The sequence below is a fragment of the Vulpes vulpes genome, chromosome 12 (assembly GCF_048418805.1).
Source record: "Vulpes vulpes isolate BD-2025 chromosome 12, VulVul3, whole genome shotgun sequence".
NCBI lineage: Eukaryota > Metazoa > Chordata > Mammalia > Carnivora > Canidae > Vulpes > Vulpes vulpes.
Window position 1 is genome coordinate 127,493,706 of NC_132791.1, and position 20,119 is coordinate 127,513,824.

The 20,119-nt window shown below is 38.8% G+C and overlaps 1 protein-coding gene across 21 annotated transcripts in view; it reads right to left on the bottom strand.

Annotated features, from left to right (window-relative positions):
- The window catches only part of GRIA4 (glutamate ionotropic receptor AMPA type subunit 4), a 367,857-nt gene that overhangs the window by 63,150 nt on the left and 284,588 nt on the right, over nucleotides 1-20,119 (bottom strand). For all 21 annotated transcript variants that reach the window (XR_011995840.1, XR_011995843.1, XR_011995847.1 and 18 more), the window contains 3 exons: nucleotides 12,019-12,177; nucleotides 6,181-6,348; nucleotides 4,854-4,958 (listed from right to left, as the gene is read on the bottom strand). Coding sequence is in view for 11 of the 21 variants with exons in the window: in XM_072729916.1 (XP_072586017.1) it covers nucleotides 4,854-4,958; nucleotides 6,181-6,348; nucleotides 12,019-12,177 (432 nt within the window). In the remaining 10 variants the exon portion in view is untranslated. The remainder of the gene's footprint in view (nucleotides 1-4,853; nucleotides 4,959-6,180; nucleotides 6,349-12,018; nucleotides 12,178-20,119) is intronic.

The following is a 20,119-nucleotide window of genomic DNA, read 5'->3' on the forward strand; positions in this document are numbered from 1 at the left end:
CTTAAATTTGTATTTGTTTCATTTTTAAATCCATATATTATTATTTTTTCACTTAGAGGTGAAACAAAGTCCACTCTGTAAAATATATTAAGTACTTAGTTAAGTACTTTACAAAGTAGTAACTTCTGACAGTGTCCTAAAGGAAATTTAGGGTTCTTTGTATCATGCAGACCACTAAGGACTGGGAACAGCAGCCACTTGACTGCTCGCTCTGGGGCAGATGGTGTACCTGGTGATTCTTCTTTATATGCATCTAAAAGTTTATACACACAGCAAACTTAGAGGTAGATGCTTTGTGACACCCACTTTGGAGATGAGGACCCATCACAGCACAAAGTTATATAATCCAGAGGGCCCAGAATTCAAAACTCAGTTCCGTAGACACTGAGTCCATGCACTTCGTTGTTATATGCCACAACCTCCCTGAGTGGGTGTCCACTTAATGCAAGTCAAACTTCCTTCTCAAATTTCTGTATGCAATGGCTAAAACTCCTGTCTCCAATAAAATGCATACAATTGCTTACTGGCCTGTATTTACTATTTGTTCTAATATGTTTGGAAATCTCTCCTGTTTCCCCCACATTTCTTAACTGTTGTGTTAGTATTTGTGAGCGTATTAGAACAAAGTAAGCATGAACATGTCAGAAAGAGGCACTAGATTATTCACAAATGTTGCATATATAATCACAGAAGAGATGGAGGAAATGAATTTTCATTAATATGGTTCTTAGTTTGATGTGAAATTATAAACATCAATTCACGAATAGCTTAGCTTTCAAGTGTCCATATGAATCTTTTTGTAGCTAACGTTTATCTAATAACTCCGTGAAAAAATTAATTTAAAAACAAGTATGCTTTTGCAACCTACATACATCCTTATACAGCTTCTGTTCCTACATGTACTTACAAAGTAAAAAACACAACATGTCAGTTGTCTCCAGTTAATTCTCCTTTCCTCATGACAGTTACAAGACATGAAAACAGGCTTTATAGCTTAGCCCTTTGTTATGAGGCAGCCCACCTCCACATCTCAGCAGCCCATCCTTGGGGAAAGGCATTTTTCTTTATTAAGGAGTTTCCACAATAGGAAAACCACAGATTTGGGACACATCCTGAAGATCCTTGGATGTTGGCAAGACCTTGACATTTTGCATTTAAAGCAGCCTGCTGCTTCATGACTATTTACCCTGAAAAGATAAGTGATTTACGAGTGCTGACAAGTTAAACTAATAAGCAAAATTTTACCTAACTCTGTTTGCCTTATGTTTACTTGCAATTCTATGAAAGAAGCAAGCCATAGTTTGGGGTATGGGACCATTCATGCTAGATCTTCACTGGGCCAGAGACACATTGGGAAGTGAGTCAATTAGAGTGGCCAGTGATATAGGGATCACTTCCCAAAGGAAGCAATCGTAACGTGTGGATCTAGAAACTCATGGGAGACAGAGTTTCTCTCTAGTTCTTCACATTTTACAATGTACTAAGAACTTTTCCCACACCTGACCTCATCAAATCAGACAGGAAGTAGGAATTTTTCCTAGAGAAAAGAAATTGGGTAAAGGATAATTTTGTAACGCTAGAGCAAAAATATGGAAGCATTTAAGCCACTAAACTGGCAGGGATGTCAGAAAAATATTTGTCTTCTTTGGATTCCTCAAGGTGAACTGTGTGTAAATATCACCAGCCTAGGAGAGGACGTCTCTGTATTTATAGGGGACCTTGCTACAACGTCGGGACTGGGTTCAGGAGTAGCCCCTGTTCTACTCAAAGCTTGTTCCTTGGGGGGCTGATATGACCAGACCTGTCCCCTCAAAACATGGCTTAATTCCCATACCAGCCCTAAAGAGAACTCTTACGGGCTCCAGGTTTGACAATACTTCAGAGCAATCCAGAGAGTAAGCTCTTGAGCAAGTTGAGCCCTGGTGTCCACCTTACCCCCATGTCTTTTGAGCTGATCGTCTGTGGGCAGGTTCCTTGGTTTCTCTGAGCCATACTTTTTTTTTCTTTTTTAAAATGAGAAAAAATAGGGGCATCTGGGAGGTTCAGGTCATCATCCCAGGGTCCTGGGATCAAGCCCCTCGTTGGGCTCTCCGCTCAGCGGGAAGCCTACTTCTCATCTACCTGCTTCTGCACTTGTGGATGCTCTCTGTCTCTCTCTCCCTCCCTCCCTCCCTTCTTCCCTCCCCCCACCCTCGCTGTGTGTGTCAAATCTTTAAAAAAATAAAATGAGAAAAAGATATATCTCACTTTCAGGTGTTGTGAGGATTAAATGTAAAAATGTGCATCAATTTTCCATTTCTGTGTCTGGCATATCATGGGCTCTCAATACATAAAATTTTTACACATAAAAATTCCTGAAACCATGTGCATCCAGGTGTGCGGTTCCAGGGCATTCCCTGGAGGTCACTGGGGTGGGAAGACTCCACCCCCGAGGACCTAGGACTTCAGAAAGAGCGTTCTCTTCTCCTTAATGAGTTCCTCCATCAGTGTTCCTGTTACAGAAGTCAGACAAACTGATGGGTAGACTCTCTGATTTTCAGAGATAGCTCCCTTGCTGGCAAGTGTTCAATTTACAAGAATGATTGCTCACTTCGCAGACATATTGCTGAGTTTCACCAGCAGAGTGTTTCTCGTGGTAGCTCATTTTTTGAGTTTAATATTCCTGACAGAATGCCCAAGTTGATCGCTGCCACAGAAAAACGAAGATGGATGAGTCTACACGATTTTACACTTCGTATTTCTTTTAAGAGTCTTAGATGGGTGTCAGCTGAGAGTGAGGACGTTCATCACTCTCCCTACTTCTTCACTTCCCCTCAAAAAAACCTTGAATCCGGTTACCACCAGGGTTGGTGGGAGGATTCACGGCCATACTCAGCTCACCTGCTATGACCACTAGATATCCACTGACTTCTGTCTCCTTTTTACCTTATCCTTTGTTTTATAGAGAGGTCATTTTGCATTTTTACTTACTGTTTTGTGAAGTATGGAAATGTCTTTTGCATTTCAGAGAGCTTCTGTTTAAATGGCTAATTTTGTGAAGTCTGGTGTGTGGCAGGAAGGTGAGCCCGTCCTGCCTCTGCCTGCCAGGTGGTGGATGTGTTTAGGGGCCTGTGGGTTACTCCACCTGCTCCAGGGCTGGCACAGGAATTGGGCCCCAAATGGGCCTCCTTCTTTCTTGTTGATGGTTGGGTGCCACAGAGTGGGTCAAGTCGGGGTGTACGTGGAACTCGCTACGTTTCTTCCTGGGAACACATCTCATTTGCCGGCTGTGGGCAGGTCCTTGGAGGTGCCCTGCTCCTGGTGGTCACCTGTCTCCTGCACCACCACCCCTGCCCTGATCTGGGTCAGGTAGGCCATTGTGCCTCTATGTTAGCTAGTGGGCAGCCTGCGGGCTCGCTCCAGGAGATGCTCCTGAGAGGCTGAAAGCCTAGGGTTGGTTTTCACGGTAGCTCCAGGTCTCTCCTTGCATGCACCCGGAAGCACATCCCACAACACAAAGAGAGCCTCTGACATTTCCCCTTGTGGTTGTAACTGTCTGGCATCCTTGACTCACTTCAAGCTCTCGCTGTGTCCAGCTGCCACTTCTACCTGTCCCAATGCTAACCTCCTACCTAACTTTAAATCCTACCTCCTCCACACAGCCTTCCTTGATCTGTTTTCCTCCAACTGCAAGCCATCTCCTCCTTTTTATAATTTCCACATGCCTTCTCTTTAACTGCCATAAAACTTATTAACATTCTAACTTACATTCTACCCCACCAAAAAGTAAACTACTTTAGAGCAGATTCTACTTGGGTGGGATGATGATGTAGAATGGTTCCAAAGACAGACACATCCGAATCCTTGGCTTCTCAGTTATGAGCCTTAGGCAAGTAATTATAACCTGCCAGACTATAATTTTCTCACTGGCAAAAGGGAGCTCATGGTACTCGCTTACAGGCGTGTTGTGAGGATTACATTACACCAAGCCAAGTATTTGGGTCACAGCAGACATTCCATAAATTTAACTGTCATCATTACATTGTAGCAGGAAATCCTATATGAGAAAGTTTTTAAAAATAGTCAAATGTTGGGACAGAATTTTTAGATAAGGCAATTTCTCCTTGAGCATCCTAGCTAATCCTACAGAAAAGGAATGTTAAACACTATATACATTAGGTACAAAATGTCTATAGTCAATTACTGGAATGGGTTTGCAAGGTCCCATTACATCAGGTACTTTTGGAAGACCATGGAGACGCCTAGTCACGTGCTAGGATCAGCAGAGTTAATTTCCAAATCCAGGAATCTGGCCCTGGCAGCTTCCCATCCAACCTCCCCAGCCCTTCAATTAGAGTTTCTCCGGTGTTTCTGCCCTCCCACTAGCCAAGTGATGATCTTAATAATCTCATCTTCTATCTGTTCTTCCTTTGGCTCAGTGGAATGTGTTTATTTATTTCAAGAATATTTAGTCTGTTCTAAATATGCCCACTCCTTAGAAGTAGTTCCCTTTGTTCTGATGTTTTCCTAAATTACTGCATGGAGGTCAGTATGTTTCTTACCTGCGAGGTGTGCTTTCCTGCAGAGTATATTTTGTTTTTTGGGATTCTTTTCGCTGTCTTTTTTTTTTTTTAATATTGCTTCCACTTTGGATAAAGGATGTATACAGTATATAAATTAGTTTGTTTCATCTTTGGCACACCATTACATATCCATTATTTGATTCAAGAATTTATTTCAGCACAGATTATAAAAAAATACAATTTGTAAACATATTTAAAAACAAACAAATGTAGAATATCCAGCTACCTTTTACCTATAAGTCTTTAAGAACGTCAAGGGCAAACTAAGGAAATGGGTTGAGTGTGGCTCACCTTTCTGGGCCCAGTGCTCTTTAGCTCAAACACATCCATTGTGTAATTGACTCTACGTCCATAGTGGTCAAACTGAACGTTCCCTGTCAGTCCTTGAATTCGAACCTATGAGTGAAAAGGAAAATCCATACATATATTCATTGGCCATTTTGCTTATAGAATTTTGACTTCATCTGCTAGGCTTATGACAACACATTGGGTATAGAACTATAAACTATACATAACTCTCTTAAAAACCACAGGGCATTTGAGCTGCTAGGAAATAATCTGAAAGATGTAAATCAAAGGAATATAAGCAATTCTGTTCTATACTTGAAAGACAAACATGATTTGTTATGTGATAAAGAATACTTCCTCAATACTAAAGTGTTGCCTATAGGAAAAGAAATATGGTTCCTTTACAGTTACTTTTCAGTTTTATCTATGTGTCCACAAAATATATTAAACAGTCTTGCTGATCACACTGGATCATATTTATCCTTGAAAATATTAAAATTGAGTCCTAAGAAGTTCAAAATATAAGTATATTAAAGAAATTCAAGTGTACTTTATTACAAATTTCCTTTTCATTTGTTTTTATTTACGATCTGAACTCACTGCATTTCAGCACATTTACATTATTAACATTAAAAATATACTCATATTCCATTAATCATTTGAAAAATAGTGTTAATATAACACAAACAGAGCAAAATTAACAAATTACTCAATTCGAGGTTTCAAGGCAATTTAAAGATCTACTGAGGTAGTCATTAGCACTGTTTAAAAAATGTTTCTGAAAAAAAAATTCTAGTTCTTGTACCTTCTGGCCCCAAGATAGGCTCTACTTCCTGGAGCCCTTTGCAGTTAAGTAGGCCCATGTGACTAAAATAAGTGAGTTGTAAACATATGTGATGAGTGCTACCACTGAGCCACAGCACTTAATTGCCAACTCAAAACCTTCCATAACTCAATTTCTCTTTGTGGCATTTAAGATGGTAGCTGCTCTGTCAGCCTGGGTCCCTGAGTGATTATAATAAAGCAGAATACTTCTCCTAATCTAATGTATGTTTGGGTGAGAAACACTCTTGTTTGAAGCCATTGGGACTTGGGGTTGTCTACTACTGTGGTGTAACCTAGTTTATCTTGACTAAGCATCTATATAAGATATGAACAGTATTCTACTCAGTATTTTATTTAGAAATGTCTCAAAAATGATATTAGCTTAATATATTAAAATGGAAATTGTAATATATACTTATTCTCAGATAAATTATTCCATTTTCTTGAATGCACCACTTAAACAGGACTGTGAAACAAACTGCACTTAAATAACATTGTGAGTTACCTGTTTGAGTGTCCTCTCCATGTCAATTCCCTGGCCCCAGGGAGCAGCAGGATTTGCCAGACAATCCCCCGCATTTCCTCTCCTTGAAATATCAATTTTTTGTCTTCTGAGATTTCGAAATGTTTCAGCCATCACAAGGACTCCATCATAAGTCAAAGCAGATGTGTACTAACAAAATGAAAGTAATTATAATGGTGAGTCGTAAAATCTTATCAATCCAGAAACAGTCTGGGGGCTCTTTTGGTTTATGACATTAAGCCCTTCCTGTGTGAAGGATAGTTAAATTATTGATAATTAATTGATTCCAGCTTCAGAAATTTCTATTATCACTTTATTACAAAGACTGTATACCAAAATTTACCACTCTTATTATTATTATTTTTTTTTAAGTAGGCTCCATGTGCAGCTTGGAGCCCTATGTGGGGCTTAAACTCAAGACCCTGAGACCTGATCAAGATGCGAGCTGAGACCAAGGGTGGGACACTCAAGCAACTGAGCCATCCAGGGGCTCCTTTACCACTCTGAGTTACAAAGGAGAAAACATACTCTGAAGAATAGAAATTCTAATGCACAGTTTCCATCAGCTGAGAAAAGCAAGCCCTCTTTTTGTTCTGTCTGAGTAGAAAAAGATAAAGTATAAGAAGCTAAGTGCATGACAGCCACCATCTGCCTTGTGGTCACGTGCTGCAGTTGAGTCCCAGAAGGGCAGGGATTCCTTTTCTGAAATGCCTAGCAGGGCTTCTTGAGATTTAATATGTGTTTCCTGACTTAAAGTGCCTATGTTGGTTTGGTTTCTCAGAAGAATGTGAGAATGTTTACTGCTCCTTAGACAGAAGATGTCAGAAATAGCACCTGATTTAACAGATGTGTGTGCACTGGTCACTGTGCTCCGCAGGAATGAGCATTGTTATGCCAACACCTGTTATGAGTGTTCTCAGGAGCAGTAAGTCATCCCCCTCCATTTCTACTGTAACTTAGGGCCAAAGTGAGGAAGTGAGTACACTCCACGTGCTTTCTGATGACTTCCCCTCTCTTCTCTGGGAGAAAAGACAAAGCCCTTAGGTAAAAATTACTAAGGCTATGAAAGGCAGTGAGAGGAAAAATAGAAGAAAATGTAACTTGTTTAAGCTGAAAATAAAAAGAACAGATAGTATATATACAGTGTGAATAGGGCATGGTTTTCCTGAAGCATGGCAGAGCACAAACTGCTAATCATGACCAAAAAACCCGCACGGTCTGTTTCAGGAATTCCTCATGGTTAGTTCTCTGGGAGGAACACATTCTAAGCCTGAACTAGAAGTAGTTCTGTGCTGTGGAATATGGAAGATTATCTCTTTGCCTGGCTGCTTACAAAAGAAAAAAGATCATTTGAAACTCAAATTGCAGGAAGCAAACTTGGGCAATAGGACTAGTAAGCATACCAACCGGCATTCCTGGGAAGAGAGGCTGAAATGTGGATGAGATAAAGAACATAAATCCTAAGAAAGAAACTTTTGATGGTAGAGAACCTAATTAAAAAGCTTCACCAGAAAGAGGTATATGAGACATGTAAATTAACAGCCTTGCAATATATTCTTCAAAGATACAACAAAATAGGCTTACATCCTCACAATTGGGATGGGGAGGCTGACAGAAATGAAGAGGCTTACTCCAGGTATGAAACCAAATAGAAAGATACCTCCTCCCCTTCATGGACCAAGCACATCTTTGAAGAGAGAAAGCTATCAAACCACTGTTTGGATCTTTGAGGAGAGAAAGCTATCAAACCACTGTTTGGTTTCATTTTGTAAAGTAAGGAAATAAAAACAAGAAATAAAGTAGAAAAAAAAGAAATAAAGTAGAACTTGCTGAAGACATGAAGGGCATGAGAAAAATGTACGGCTAGTATTTTAGGATCAAGAAAGGAAAATAAAAAGAAAAACACTGTTGCTTTTTTAATAGGGAGAAAAAAAGCTGAGAAGAGATCGCATCAAATAGCAAATGCACTTGCTGTGTTTTAAAAAGTCCATCCATTTGTATGAAACAAGTGAACTAGAAAAAAAGCAAAGATATCATACAGAGTGGAGCAGAGCAAAGCAGACAGTCGGGTAGAACAGCAAAGGCCTTCGACAGGTCATAGAGCTGAGACATGGAAAAAAGCAATAGTTTTCAAAGGATTTAATTCTCTTCCACATGTCTTACTGTGTTAAAGTCCAAGAAATCATATTTATGGGCACACGCTTCTAGATGGCATCTAGAAAATTCTTATTGAATAAATACTTCATTTTAGGGTAGGGTAAAACTAAGGTATTGGCCAAGAGTTATTTCCTGCTTTAAGCAGTGATTGGGGTGGTGAAGTAAGTTCTGTTTACCAAGGTCTCTAGATAACAAGACAGAGTTTGGCAGAGTCATGGCATAGCACTGAGAGTCTGGGCTTTGAGAAGCAAGAACTCCATGAATTCTAACTCTACTACTCATGTTTTTTGGGGGATGTGTACATTTTCCAGCTTTGGAACACAAAACAGAGCAAAACCAAATCAAAAGAGATAATAGTGACTATTTTCTGTGCTGGTTGCAAGGATGAAATATCATTATCTGAGAGCTCTTTGAAACATGTGCTGGACACTGGCTTGGAATGGCAAGGACAAAAAGCTGTGTCACAGATGGTTACTGCTCCAAAGGAGGTTAGAGAAGTGGAACATAAAGTCCACAAAAAATTATGTGAAGTCCTTGGTGAGAATGACACAGTCAAATATTATGGAGATTACACAGCAGAACAGGCTCATGTTTATTGGAAAACAAAGAAAGGGCTTTGTAGAGAAAGTAGAATGTGAGATAAACGCTTAGCAGGTGGTTGGATTTGAAGAGATGGAAATGACATGGAGGACAGTGGAGGTCAAAGCAGGAGCACAGGGACTGGTAAAGAGGGAGGCATTTGGGGCAGGTCCTTTTGTCTGGACAGAAAGAGAGAGCAAGCACATCTAATGGACTTGCTAGGCCTGTATTGTAGAACACCTTTATTCTTGAAGATTTCATTTTCTTTAGGGCAGGGGTGACAGATCAGAAATCACATTTTACATCTTTGACACAACACCTAAAAGATCAAGTACAATTCAATTATGTACATTTGATCCTCTTTATTCATGGATCCTGTATTCATAAATTTGTCTACTTGCTAAAATTTGATTGTGACCCCAAATCAACACTCACAGTGGGTCATTTGCAAACGTGTGTAGAGTGGTGAAACATTTGATTCACACAACACACACACACATACACCCCAGCTGTAATCAAGCAAGGCGACACTGCCTTCTTGTTTTAGGTCTCCTACTGTAAACAAGAGGCCTTTTGTGGTCTATTTACTGCCAGATATCTCCAAAGTGATTTGCTTTTTTCTGATGGTTTCACTTTTTAAAATGACCCAAAAGTGTAGTTATGCTGTCCTGTGAACCTCAGTGTGAGAAAGCTGTGATGTATCTTCTGGAGAAAATACATGTGTTGGATAAGCCCTGTTGAGGCATGAGTTACAGGGCTGCTGGGTATGAATTCAGCAATGCATTAAATAAGGTGTCTTTAAACAGACTTAAAACAATGTTACATGTTATGTCTTGATCACTTGACAAAAATATTATGACCAGAGGCTTGCAGGAACCTAACCCTGTATTTCCCCTAGGAGCAAGGGTTCAGCATTCACTCAGTCAGTGTTCACAGCAACTTTATAGAGCATAGCTAAAATAAATAATAAGAATAGGCTGTGTATATTTGTGAAGTGGCTAATAAGTGCCTAGCATCATGCTAAGAGCTGTGAAAGATGAGAAAATGATGTATTTACATATAAAACAAAGCACCTCCTGCTGTGGCACAGATAAGTCTAGTTGGAGATTATCAAACAGGAGACATTGGGATGGCTAAAGGTAAGATAGACAAGGAATGACCACTCTGGTGAGCCCAGAAGGAAGGACCACAGCCAATACTCTGACCACATGGTGATACTGTCACTGAGATGAAAAGAATTCACATGGAGCTACTAAATACTGTCAAGAAGTTTGAGGCCCGTTCCAGACCCTAAAAGCTCAAAGGGTTACAAGATCTTAGAAAGGTGGTTTGTAGAAGAAAGGCTGACATAAATGATGGTCTGACAACAGATGTGAGGAAGGAAGAGCACAATTGTTCAGCAGGAGGAGCAGAAGGGCAAGGAAGTCTCTGTATACATGACAACAGGATGGCAAACTGGCCAGATTAGAAATGAATTCAAAAGGAAGCTTAATGATCTTCTCTTTGTACGTTAACTTTGGGATAATTTATCTCTGAACCTGCTTAATTAAAGGCTAAAAGACTTCTCAAGGTTCTCTTAACCTTGGGGGTGATTTGCATCTTGAAAATATTTTGGCTTTTTAATACACTCTCACATGTATTTTTTTTTAAATTTTTATTTATTTATGATAGTCACACACAGAGAGAGAGAGGCAGAGACACAGGCTCCATGCACCGGGAGCCTGACGTGGGATTCGATCCCAGGTCTCCAGGATCGCGCCCTGGGCCAAAGGCAGGCGCCAAACCGCTGCGCCACCCAGGGATCCTCACATGTATTATCTAAGGATGAAAGGTGGTATAATATACTGGACAGTGCACTTGTCTAAGACTCAGGAAGCCTGTGATTCAATTCTGGGCATCCTGCAAACTCAGAGACAGCCCATTAACAGACCCATTTAATAACCTGAAATTTTAATCTGTAAAATCAGACAGTTGGATTACAATGCTTGATACATAGTGGATGCTCAGTAAATGCTCTGTTTTGAAATTTCACAAATCTACAGACTAGTGAAGATGGTATGGCTAGCCAAATTGCTGTTACTACAGAGGGGAACTGGGGCTAGTGGGGAAAGTGTTAACACTAGAAAACAAAAGAAATGAGGCTATTTACCTCTCAATCATAGTTTTCTAGGCTTGAATTTCCAAACTACATTTGAAAACTTTTTAATAGAAAATAATGTCACTGAAGAAGCAATAAACATTGAGAATGAGAATACTTTATTTTTTTTTAATTTTTATTTATTTATGATAGTCAGAGAGAGAGAGAGAGGCAGAGACATAGGCAGAGGGAGAAGCAGGCTCCATGCACCGGGAGCCTGATGTGGGATTCGATCCTGGATCTCCAGGATCGCGCCCTGGGCCAAAGGCAGGCGCCAAACCACTGCGCCACCCAGGGATCCCCGAGAATACTTTATTATGTAAGAGTTCAAAACCACCAAGCTGGAGTTTGTGAAACATTATATAATTATTTACATAATATCTAAGGAAGTTGTCTATCTTCCCAGGTGAGGAAAAAATGGGCTATGATGAGAAGTTTCTTTTGTGAGTACCAATAACATACTTCCGCGGTGTCAACCAGAGAAAAATGAAACAACCTGACCATTTTACTGTTAGTTTGAAAGACAAATTTTGCAGAAGCTTATACATTTTACATTTCTCCCAATTTCTCTCCTCATTATAAATGACTTTGCAAATATAGTTTTTGTCTAATGGTGGTTTTTTGATGTGCTAATTACCGATGTTTGCTTACATTGAAATATTTAGTCGATGAAACACTGTTTTAACATTGTTTCTTCATGGAAATCTCTATGCAAGGTAATAATAATGATAAGAGTAAACTACCTGAGCTAATGTCTAACAGCTCTGCTCTTAACATATAAAAGTTAGAAATTACTAAAGGCTTGAGTAGTGCAGTGATAGTGACAAAATGCTTCTGCCCTACACTATGCTATGCCGACAAAAAATGACTGCAACAACTGTATAATGAAGTTTCTACCCTAAAATTTAAAAACATTAAAAACATATAAGATCAAAACAAACACATACTTTTGGAGGAGTCTCAGATCCTGGATACTCTCTCTGGTCTAGTTTCTTCCAGCGATCCATTAGTTTGGTTACCATAGGTGTGTTAAAATCGACCAACTGGAATCCTGTAACATTGGCTCCACCATGTATAAATCTCTCAAGAGAAATATCCTTGAATCCCTATAGAAATCAATATGACAGTTTGTTAACAGTTCATTGGTCTACATTTCAGCTCTTCAATGGTAACATAAGTTAATAATAAACATGTATATCTATTTAGATTTCTAATAAAACAATGGCTGGAAACAGGAAGGGTTCAATTATGCCAATTTAGCTGTTAAATTCTGCCATCCACAATCTAATACATGAGAAAAGGATAAAAATACTTCCAATTCAACTCAATTTAACAAGTATTTCTTGAATGCCTCTGAGTGCCTTTTATGAAGCATGGAGGGGGATACAGAGGATGAAAATGATAACATCAAAAAACCTCCTGTTGAGGGCATAATTGCCCTTTGATATAGATGTGTAGAAATGTGTCTTATGTGAAGGGAATATCAAGGTTTTATGATACTTTGAGACTGTGATGGGTAGCACTTTTTAAAGGGGGTTCAGTTTAATTACAAAGTGATCTAAAAGCAGACAGAGCCAATCATCTGAGCCAGGGAGAGTAAAAGATTTGATTATATGAGTCACTACAACCCTCCAAGTCCTGGGACATACTAATGGGAGAGAAGAGAGCAAGACAGGCCATTCATAGACTTCTTTGTGGTGGGAAACAAGATGGTGTTTACCAGGTAGGCTGAGGGAGCTCTGAGGGAAGTGTCCTCTCTCAGTCCACAGGTAGTTACCTGAATTTCAAAAATTTTGGAAAGTCATTTCCTTCCTCTCTCCTTCCCTCCCTACCTCCCTTTTCTTCCTCAATCTCTATCATTTAATTTTTTTTTATACCCAGCCCATTTTTTTTCTGTTAAGTATTTAAGGTACCTTACAAAAATAAACACTCAATACAAAGTGTAAAACAATTAGGCAATTTCAAGAAGAGGGAAGAAAACCTATTAGGAATGCAAATTAATAAAACCAAAGATATTGGCTCAGAGAAAAGTAACCTCCCCCTCAACACAAACACATGTACATAAGTGGTTATGAGTTTCTAGCATCTGTATTTGCTTTCTTCCTGGTTTTCTCTTAGTATTTAGTAAAGTTTTTTAAATTTTATTTTAAAAATATTTAATTTATTTATTTATTCATGAAAGACACAGAGAGAGAGGCAGAGGCATAGGTAGAGAGAGAAGCAGACTCCCCACTGAGCAGGGAGCCCAATGTGGGACTCAATCCCAGGACCCCAGGATCACGACCTGAGACAAAGGCAGATGCTCAATCACTGAGCCACCCAGGTGCCCCAAGTTTTTTTTTTAAATATATCTTTTAATTTAAAAAATATTTAATTTATTTATTTGGGGGAGGTAGAGAGAGATAGTAGAGAACAAGTGGAGTGGGGGCAAAGAGAAGGAGAAGCAGACTCCCCACTGAGCAGGAAGCCCAATGTGGGGCTCGATCTCAGGACGCTTGGGATCATGATTTGAGCCGAAGGCAGATGCTTAATCAACTGAGCCACCGAGGTGCCCCAATTTCTTTTTTTTAAATGTGAATTTGATTGAACTGTGTTGAGTGAACTAAGGGAAAGTTCTGTTTATCTGTCTATTTATTTTTTGGCAAAAGTAAAATATGCAGCAGTGACCATGCAGTTGCAACAAGAATCAGTGCATCAATCAGAGAGAACAGAAAGACCTCGTCTCAGCCTTGATTTTGAAAACCTCTGTGTTTTTTGTTTATAACAAAGCAGGTTATATATGCACACTACTGTTTGACTATCTAAGAAAAAACAGATGAATCTACTGACAGCTAAGCAAAGTTACTATCCAAAGCCCCAGGACTGTGTATTTATAGCTAATATTGATGCCGTGGGCTTATTACAGGTTGGGCACTGTGCTGAGCACTTTATACAGATTATGTAGTTTGGTTGTCATAATAAGATTGAGAGATACATCTTGTTATTAGACTTATCTTACAAATAAGGAAACCAAGGCTCAGTAGATTAAAGAAACACTATTGAAGATCACCCAGCAAACACATGATGACTTTGCATGGGCCTTTATCACCCTGCACTCCTGTGGATTCTTACACAAGTGTGTGTGTGTTTAATTTTGGGATTTATCAACAATGTCCCAAGGAGAGGGAGGGTGGTGGTGTCGAAAACAGTCCAGGCTCTGAATCCACCTCTGTAACTTTCTGGCTATAGGTGTCCGACATGCAAAACAGGAATGACAACGCTAACATCGCTAGCAGATCTGGTTTGAATTCAGTCGGTGATAGCTGTTATTAATTAAACCCCTCAACAAATATTTATCTCCTGCCTATTATGTGCTAACTAATTTGACAGCTCATCAGTAACATTCTCATTTCACTGGGAAAAAGACTAGACACCAGAAAGCAAATCTATGTTTTTGAAATGGGAAAAACACTGTCCATCAATCTCTAACTGGTAAAATGTCAGCTGAATATTTGTTTGCTTCTACAAGAAGATAGGGCAGAGCCACGGGCACACACACACATACACACACACACACACACACACACACCAACAACAACAAAAAAAAACAGTTTTCCAAAAGCCACAGTGATTCAAGTATTGCGTTAGTTGCTAATTGATGACATTATTAGTTTCTTTCAGTGGTGGCTGAAACAGAAGACCTGCCACGTTTTCTTTTGCAGCATCAACTACAGCTGCAAGACACACAGCCAAAGCTGAGCCTTCAGAGAAGCCATCTGATGTAAAGTCTCACTGATGAATAACAGTCTACATTTCTCTGAATCCATCCTGCTATGCTGAGCATGAAGGACAAAATATTACCACCTCTGCCTTTAAGCTTCTTTCAGTTCTGACCTGAATGAGGGCTGGGTGGCTCCGTTAATATTAGCGATGTCTGTCTGAGTACAGGCGATATTTTTCCTTTCATAGTCTTTAAAATAGTTTTATAGAGAAGACTAATAGGATCTAGACTGTGAAGTAATTTTCTTGGGAACAGTTACCTTGGTACCTATGGAGACTTCAGTGTTTACCTAGAAAGTATAGTGGAACCGAAGGTTCTAGGAGACACTAGACAGGACAGCGTTTCGTCATAAGATTGTAACTCTACAGTATTTGTGTGTGTGTGTGTGTGTGTGTGTGTGTGTGTGAAATCTGTGGTTAGTAACTAAGTAAACAGTATATATTGTCTCTCTCTAATATACTGACATCCTAAGGAAATATTAACTTCCAACTTGGTTTTCCTTTTAATTTCCATGGACAGCTGATACATCCTCTGAGGGTAAAAAAGCAAAAGGAAATTTTAAAATGGCAGGTCTTCAGATATCTTGCTGAATCTGTAGGTTCATCACATCACAGGTGCTTAATAAATGCTCGTCCTGTAGGATTTGTCTAATTCTGATTACATTTCTGCAGTTTTGTATAAATCATATTGAGGAGGCTCGGGTGCAGTTAACAGAAGGGCTGCCAAGTAGAATGGGAGAGGTTTCCTTTTAACATCTTTTAAAAACAAGGTATTTAAGAAATTGAAAGTATCCCTTTTTGGTGATCAAGTACGTAGATGGTGGAATCAGACATGCTCAATGCAGATAAGTTTAAAAATACAGTGTGCACAAAGAAAAAGATAAAACATTGTCTTTGCATTCATGGAATCGGGAGTGGGGTTGTTGTCCATGAGTAAAAACGTGCTAGTTTGCAAACATAGGGAACTAAGTTCTAGGCTATATTCTGACATCAACCAGGCACCTACACCTGGAAAAGTCACTTTACTCTCTGCATCTGAACTTCCCTACCTTCTAAATGAGGCATGGGTGGTGTGCATGTCTGTGTGTGAGGGGAGGTAAGGGACAGGTAAGCAATAGCTTTGGTTAATCTTTAATGATATACCCTGATCATTCCATAATTTTATACTACTCCATGAAAGAGCCAGGTGTTTTCCTAGATGTAAATGGAATGTATTTTTCTAAAAATTAAAAATCTAAATGAGAGCAAGATTTTAAGAATTCGTGGTGCAGGTGCGACGATGCCAACAGTTTCTTATGCTCCTGGTGGACATATTTAAATACACTGCTGGAGGAGGGCTGAAGGAAGCTCTGAATACAAATACAGAGAATGTCTGTAAGGCCAGATCCCCCTCAAAGTAGGTAGAGGAAATATTTAAATGAATGCTCACTCTGTCGCTACACCAGGTAGTTACTCATACTGATTTTATTTATTTATTTAATGTATATTTCCTTGTAACCAGACAGGACAGCGTTTCGATCTTGCTACTGAGATGGAGGATCCATGTGATCTTGAGTAAATCACACTGAACCCCATTTTGCAGTATATAGAATAAACATCTATGTTGAGGGTTAATTAGAACAATTATAGCAATGAAATAAACATTGATGACATAAGCTGCATGCTGGAGGATACGGGAGCCCTTCAACAAAGAAAGAGGGTAGGGGCACTCTATATAAGGTCAAAAAAGACATTGTTTCTTCCTTTAATGAGCTTGCAATGTGCTGGTAATGTCTTAGTTTGCAGCTGGGCCACAGGAGGGTGGATAATACCTGGTACAGAGGACGGATAAAATAATGATTTCATAAATGAAAAAAAATAAAAGCATTTTATATTATTGGTATATGGAGTGATCTGTGAGCCCAGAAGAGGCAAGATCAGATGAAGTACACAGGACAGCTTTGTGGAAGGAGTGACTACTCATTAGAATTGGGTGGACTAAGGACTGCCTCCCTGGGAGACAAAGCCAAAGCTGCAAAGATAAAAGAGGTATCAGGTGTCTGGGCATGAGTCTGGTTTCAGGAAGGGGCATGTGCCAGGTGGAGCGAGAGCAAGGGGCTGAGGTTAAGAAAGACAATAGTGTCAATACTTCACCCTGAAGGATGTTCACAGCACCGTGGGTAGATTTAGAATGCTTCTTCTGGTAGGAGGTAGTGACAATGGCAGTGTGTCATTTTGAGAACTACAGGAAGTTTTATGGAGAAGTGAGAGGGACAATTATTAGCAGGTAGGGTTGGTTGGAGAGATCTCAGGGTCTTTCCCTTTTAGAAGCACCTGAATCCTTTTACTGCATTTGCAGCCTAGAGCCAAAGAAATAATTTAAGCTGGGAAATGATATGATTGTACCTGTCTTAAAAAAAACACACACACAATAAAAAAACCCGGGAGCAAAGCAAACAAAGAACTGGAAACGAGGAAGTCTAGGGGAAAATATGAAAGCAATTTTCTTACTTAAATCTCTGAAAGACAAACGATACTGAACCAACAGCTAATGTTTTCCTGCCTGTAAGTATCTTGGAAATTTCTAGAACAGAGCTTAATCTAATAAGATACCACGTGCTTTCACCAGTACCTCTAGATGGCAGTGATAGTAGAGAGAAATATCCAGAATCTAGGAGGGGCATGTCCATTCACTTATACAGCAGGCACAGCTCATGCTATTTAGATGGTGCCAACTCTGAGTGGGTCTTCTTGGATGCCCAGCAGGCTGAAGTTTGAGTAATAAAGGAAAGGGATCCTCATTTCTTTCTGCCTGGCTGGAGGTGAGATCCTAGCACACTGCAGTAGTAGCAAAGGGGACTAGAGGAACACAGAAAACATCCATCTATTCCCTTTTCATCAAAATAGAAGGATGCGTGAGATTGAATCACAGTTAACTGAAGATGATAAATTTAACTGATGGATAATGAAAAGACAGTTTTAAGTACTGCTGATAAACTTTCACAACCCATTTGCATCTTTACTCATAATGAAACAGAATATTATTTTATTTAAATATGTGGAATCTGCCTTTGATATTTCAGGGAAAGAATTTAATGGCCATTAAGAAGCACGTATTTCTGAGACATTACTTGTTTTCTGTCTTGGTATAGAGGATTATCATTTTAAAAGAATCCAAAAAAAATATCCATAATGAAATTTGGCTTCTCTGTGGAGTTAACCTTGCTTAAATAATGGAGATCCTTCATTTTGCAAAAATGTGTGTCTGTAAATTCATGATATATTTTATGGACCACATATTGATGTCAGATGTCTGCCTCGCTTCATTCTTCTCTTTTTTGGTAAATATGAGTTGAACTTCATATCCTCTGCTTTCTTTTTCAACATTATGACTACGGAATATTTTAAAGTGTCTGGACTACTTGTAGCCACCCATAACTGATGAAAGTTGTTATTTTAGAAATCAGGTTTTGCTACTACTAAATCAGTCTTTTCTTCCATCTTATTGAGGTATCACTGACAAGTGCAGTTGTAGTATATCTAAAGCGTACAATGCGATGATTTGATGTATGTGTACCTCATGGAAGGGTTCCCATCATTGACTTAATTAATATATCCATCACCTCACATGTTTACCTTTTTATTTTATCTTTCCAGTAGAACCTTTAAGTCCTACTCTCTTAGCAAATTTCAGTTACATAATACAGTATTATAAACTATAGCCACCATGTTACATATCAGATTCTAAGATCATATTCACCTTGTAACTGAAAGTTTGTACCCTTCTACCAACTTCTTTCTATGTTCCCCACTCTCCAGCTCCTGGTAAGCAACACTATGTTCTCTAGGAGTTAATCTCTGTGTAAGGTTTCTTTAACAAATTACCCAGTAAGTGATACCACACAGTATTTGTCTTAATCTTTTTTCATGTAGATTATGCCATCTTGGTTCATCCATGTTGCCAGAATGGCAGAATTTCTTTATTTCTTATGACTGATAATATATATATATATATATATATATATATGAATAAATATATGAATATCTATAGATATATGAATAGACATATATATATACTGTCTATTCATCTGTTGGTGAACACTTAGGCTGTTTCTATACCATGGCTATTGTGAATAATGCTACAGTGAACAGTATAGATACCTTTTTGATATAATGATTTTTTCCCTGTGGATATATACCTAGAAGTTGGATTGCTGGATGACATGGTAGTTCTATTTTTAATTTTGTGAGGATATACAATATTGTTTTCCATATGGGCTACTTTGGTTCACATTTCTACCAAATGTACAGGGATTCCCATTTTTCTACATCCTTACCAGCATTTGGTTCTCTTTTGTCTTTTAGGAATAGCCATGCTAACAGGTGTGAGCTAATATCTCATTGTGGCTTTGATTAGCATTTCCCTCATGATTAGTGATGTTGAGCACCTTTTCATGTACTGTTGACCATCTGTGTTTTCTTTTTCTTTTTGTTAAAATAGTCCTTTGTCCATTTTTAAATTGAGGTATTGGGTTGTTTTTTGTTTGTTTGTTTTGTTTTGCTATTGAGCTGTAAAACTTCCTTCTATATTTTGGATATTAACCCCTATTTTGGATATGTAGTTTGCAAATATTTTCCCCCATTCTGTATGTTGCCTTTTCATTTTGTTGATGGCTTCCTTTGCTAGATAAAAGCTTTTTAGTTTGTTGTGGTCCTACTAGTTTATTTTTGCTTTTTATTGCTGTGCCTTTAGAGTCAAATAAAAAAAAATTGCTAAGATCAATATCAAGGGGATTACCTTCTAGGTTTTTTCCCAGGAGTATTACAGTTTTAGGTCTTATGTTGAAAAATATACTCACCTTTGAATTAGTTTTTATGTATGATATAAGGGCCCAGTTCCATTCTTTTGCATGTGAATATTTAATTTTCGCAACAGCACTTATTGAAGAGACTCTTCTTTTCCCATAGTATATTCTGGGCTCTTTTGATGAAAGTTAATTGACCATGTGTGCCAGGGTGTATTCATGGGCTCTATATTCTGTTCCACTATCTGTGTGTCTATTTTCATTGCAATACCATACTGCTTTGATTATGATAGCTTGGTGATCTAGTTTGATCAGGTGTGATGCCTCCAGCTTTGTTCTTCTTTCTCAAGACTGCTTTAGCCATTTGGGATCTTTTGTAGCTCCATACAAGTTTTAGGATTGTTTTTTCTATTTTTATGAAATATGCTATTTTAATCTTGGTAGGGATTGCATTGAATCTATAGACTGCTTTGGGTAGTATGGACATTTTAACAATATTAATACT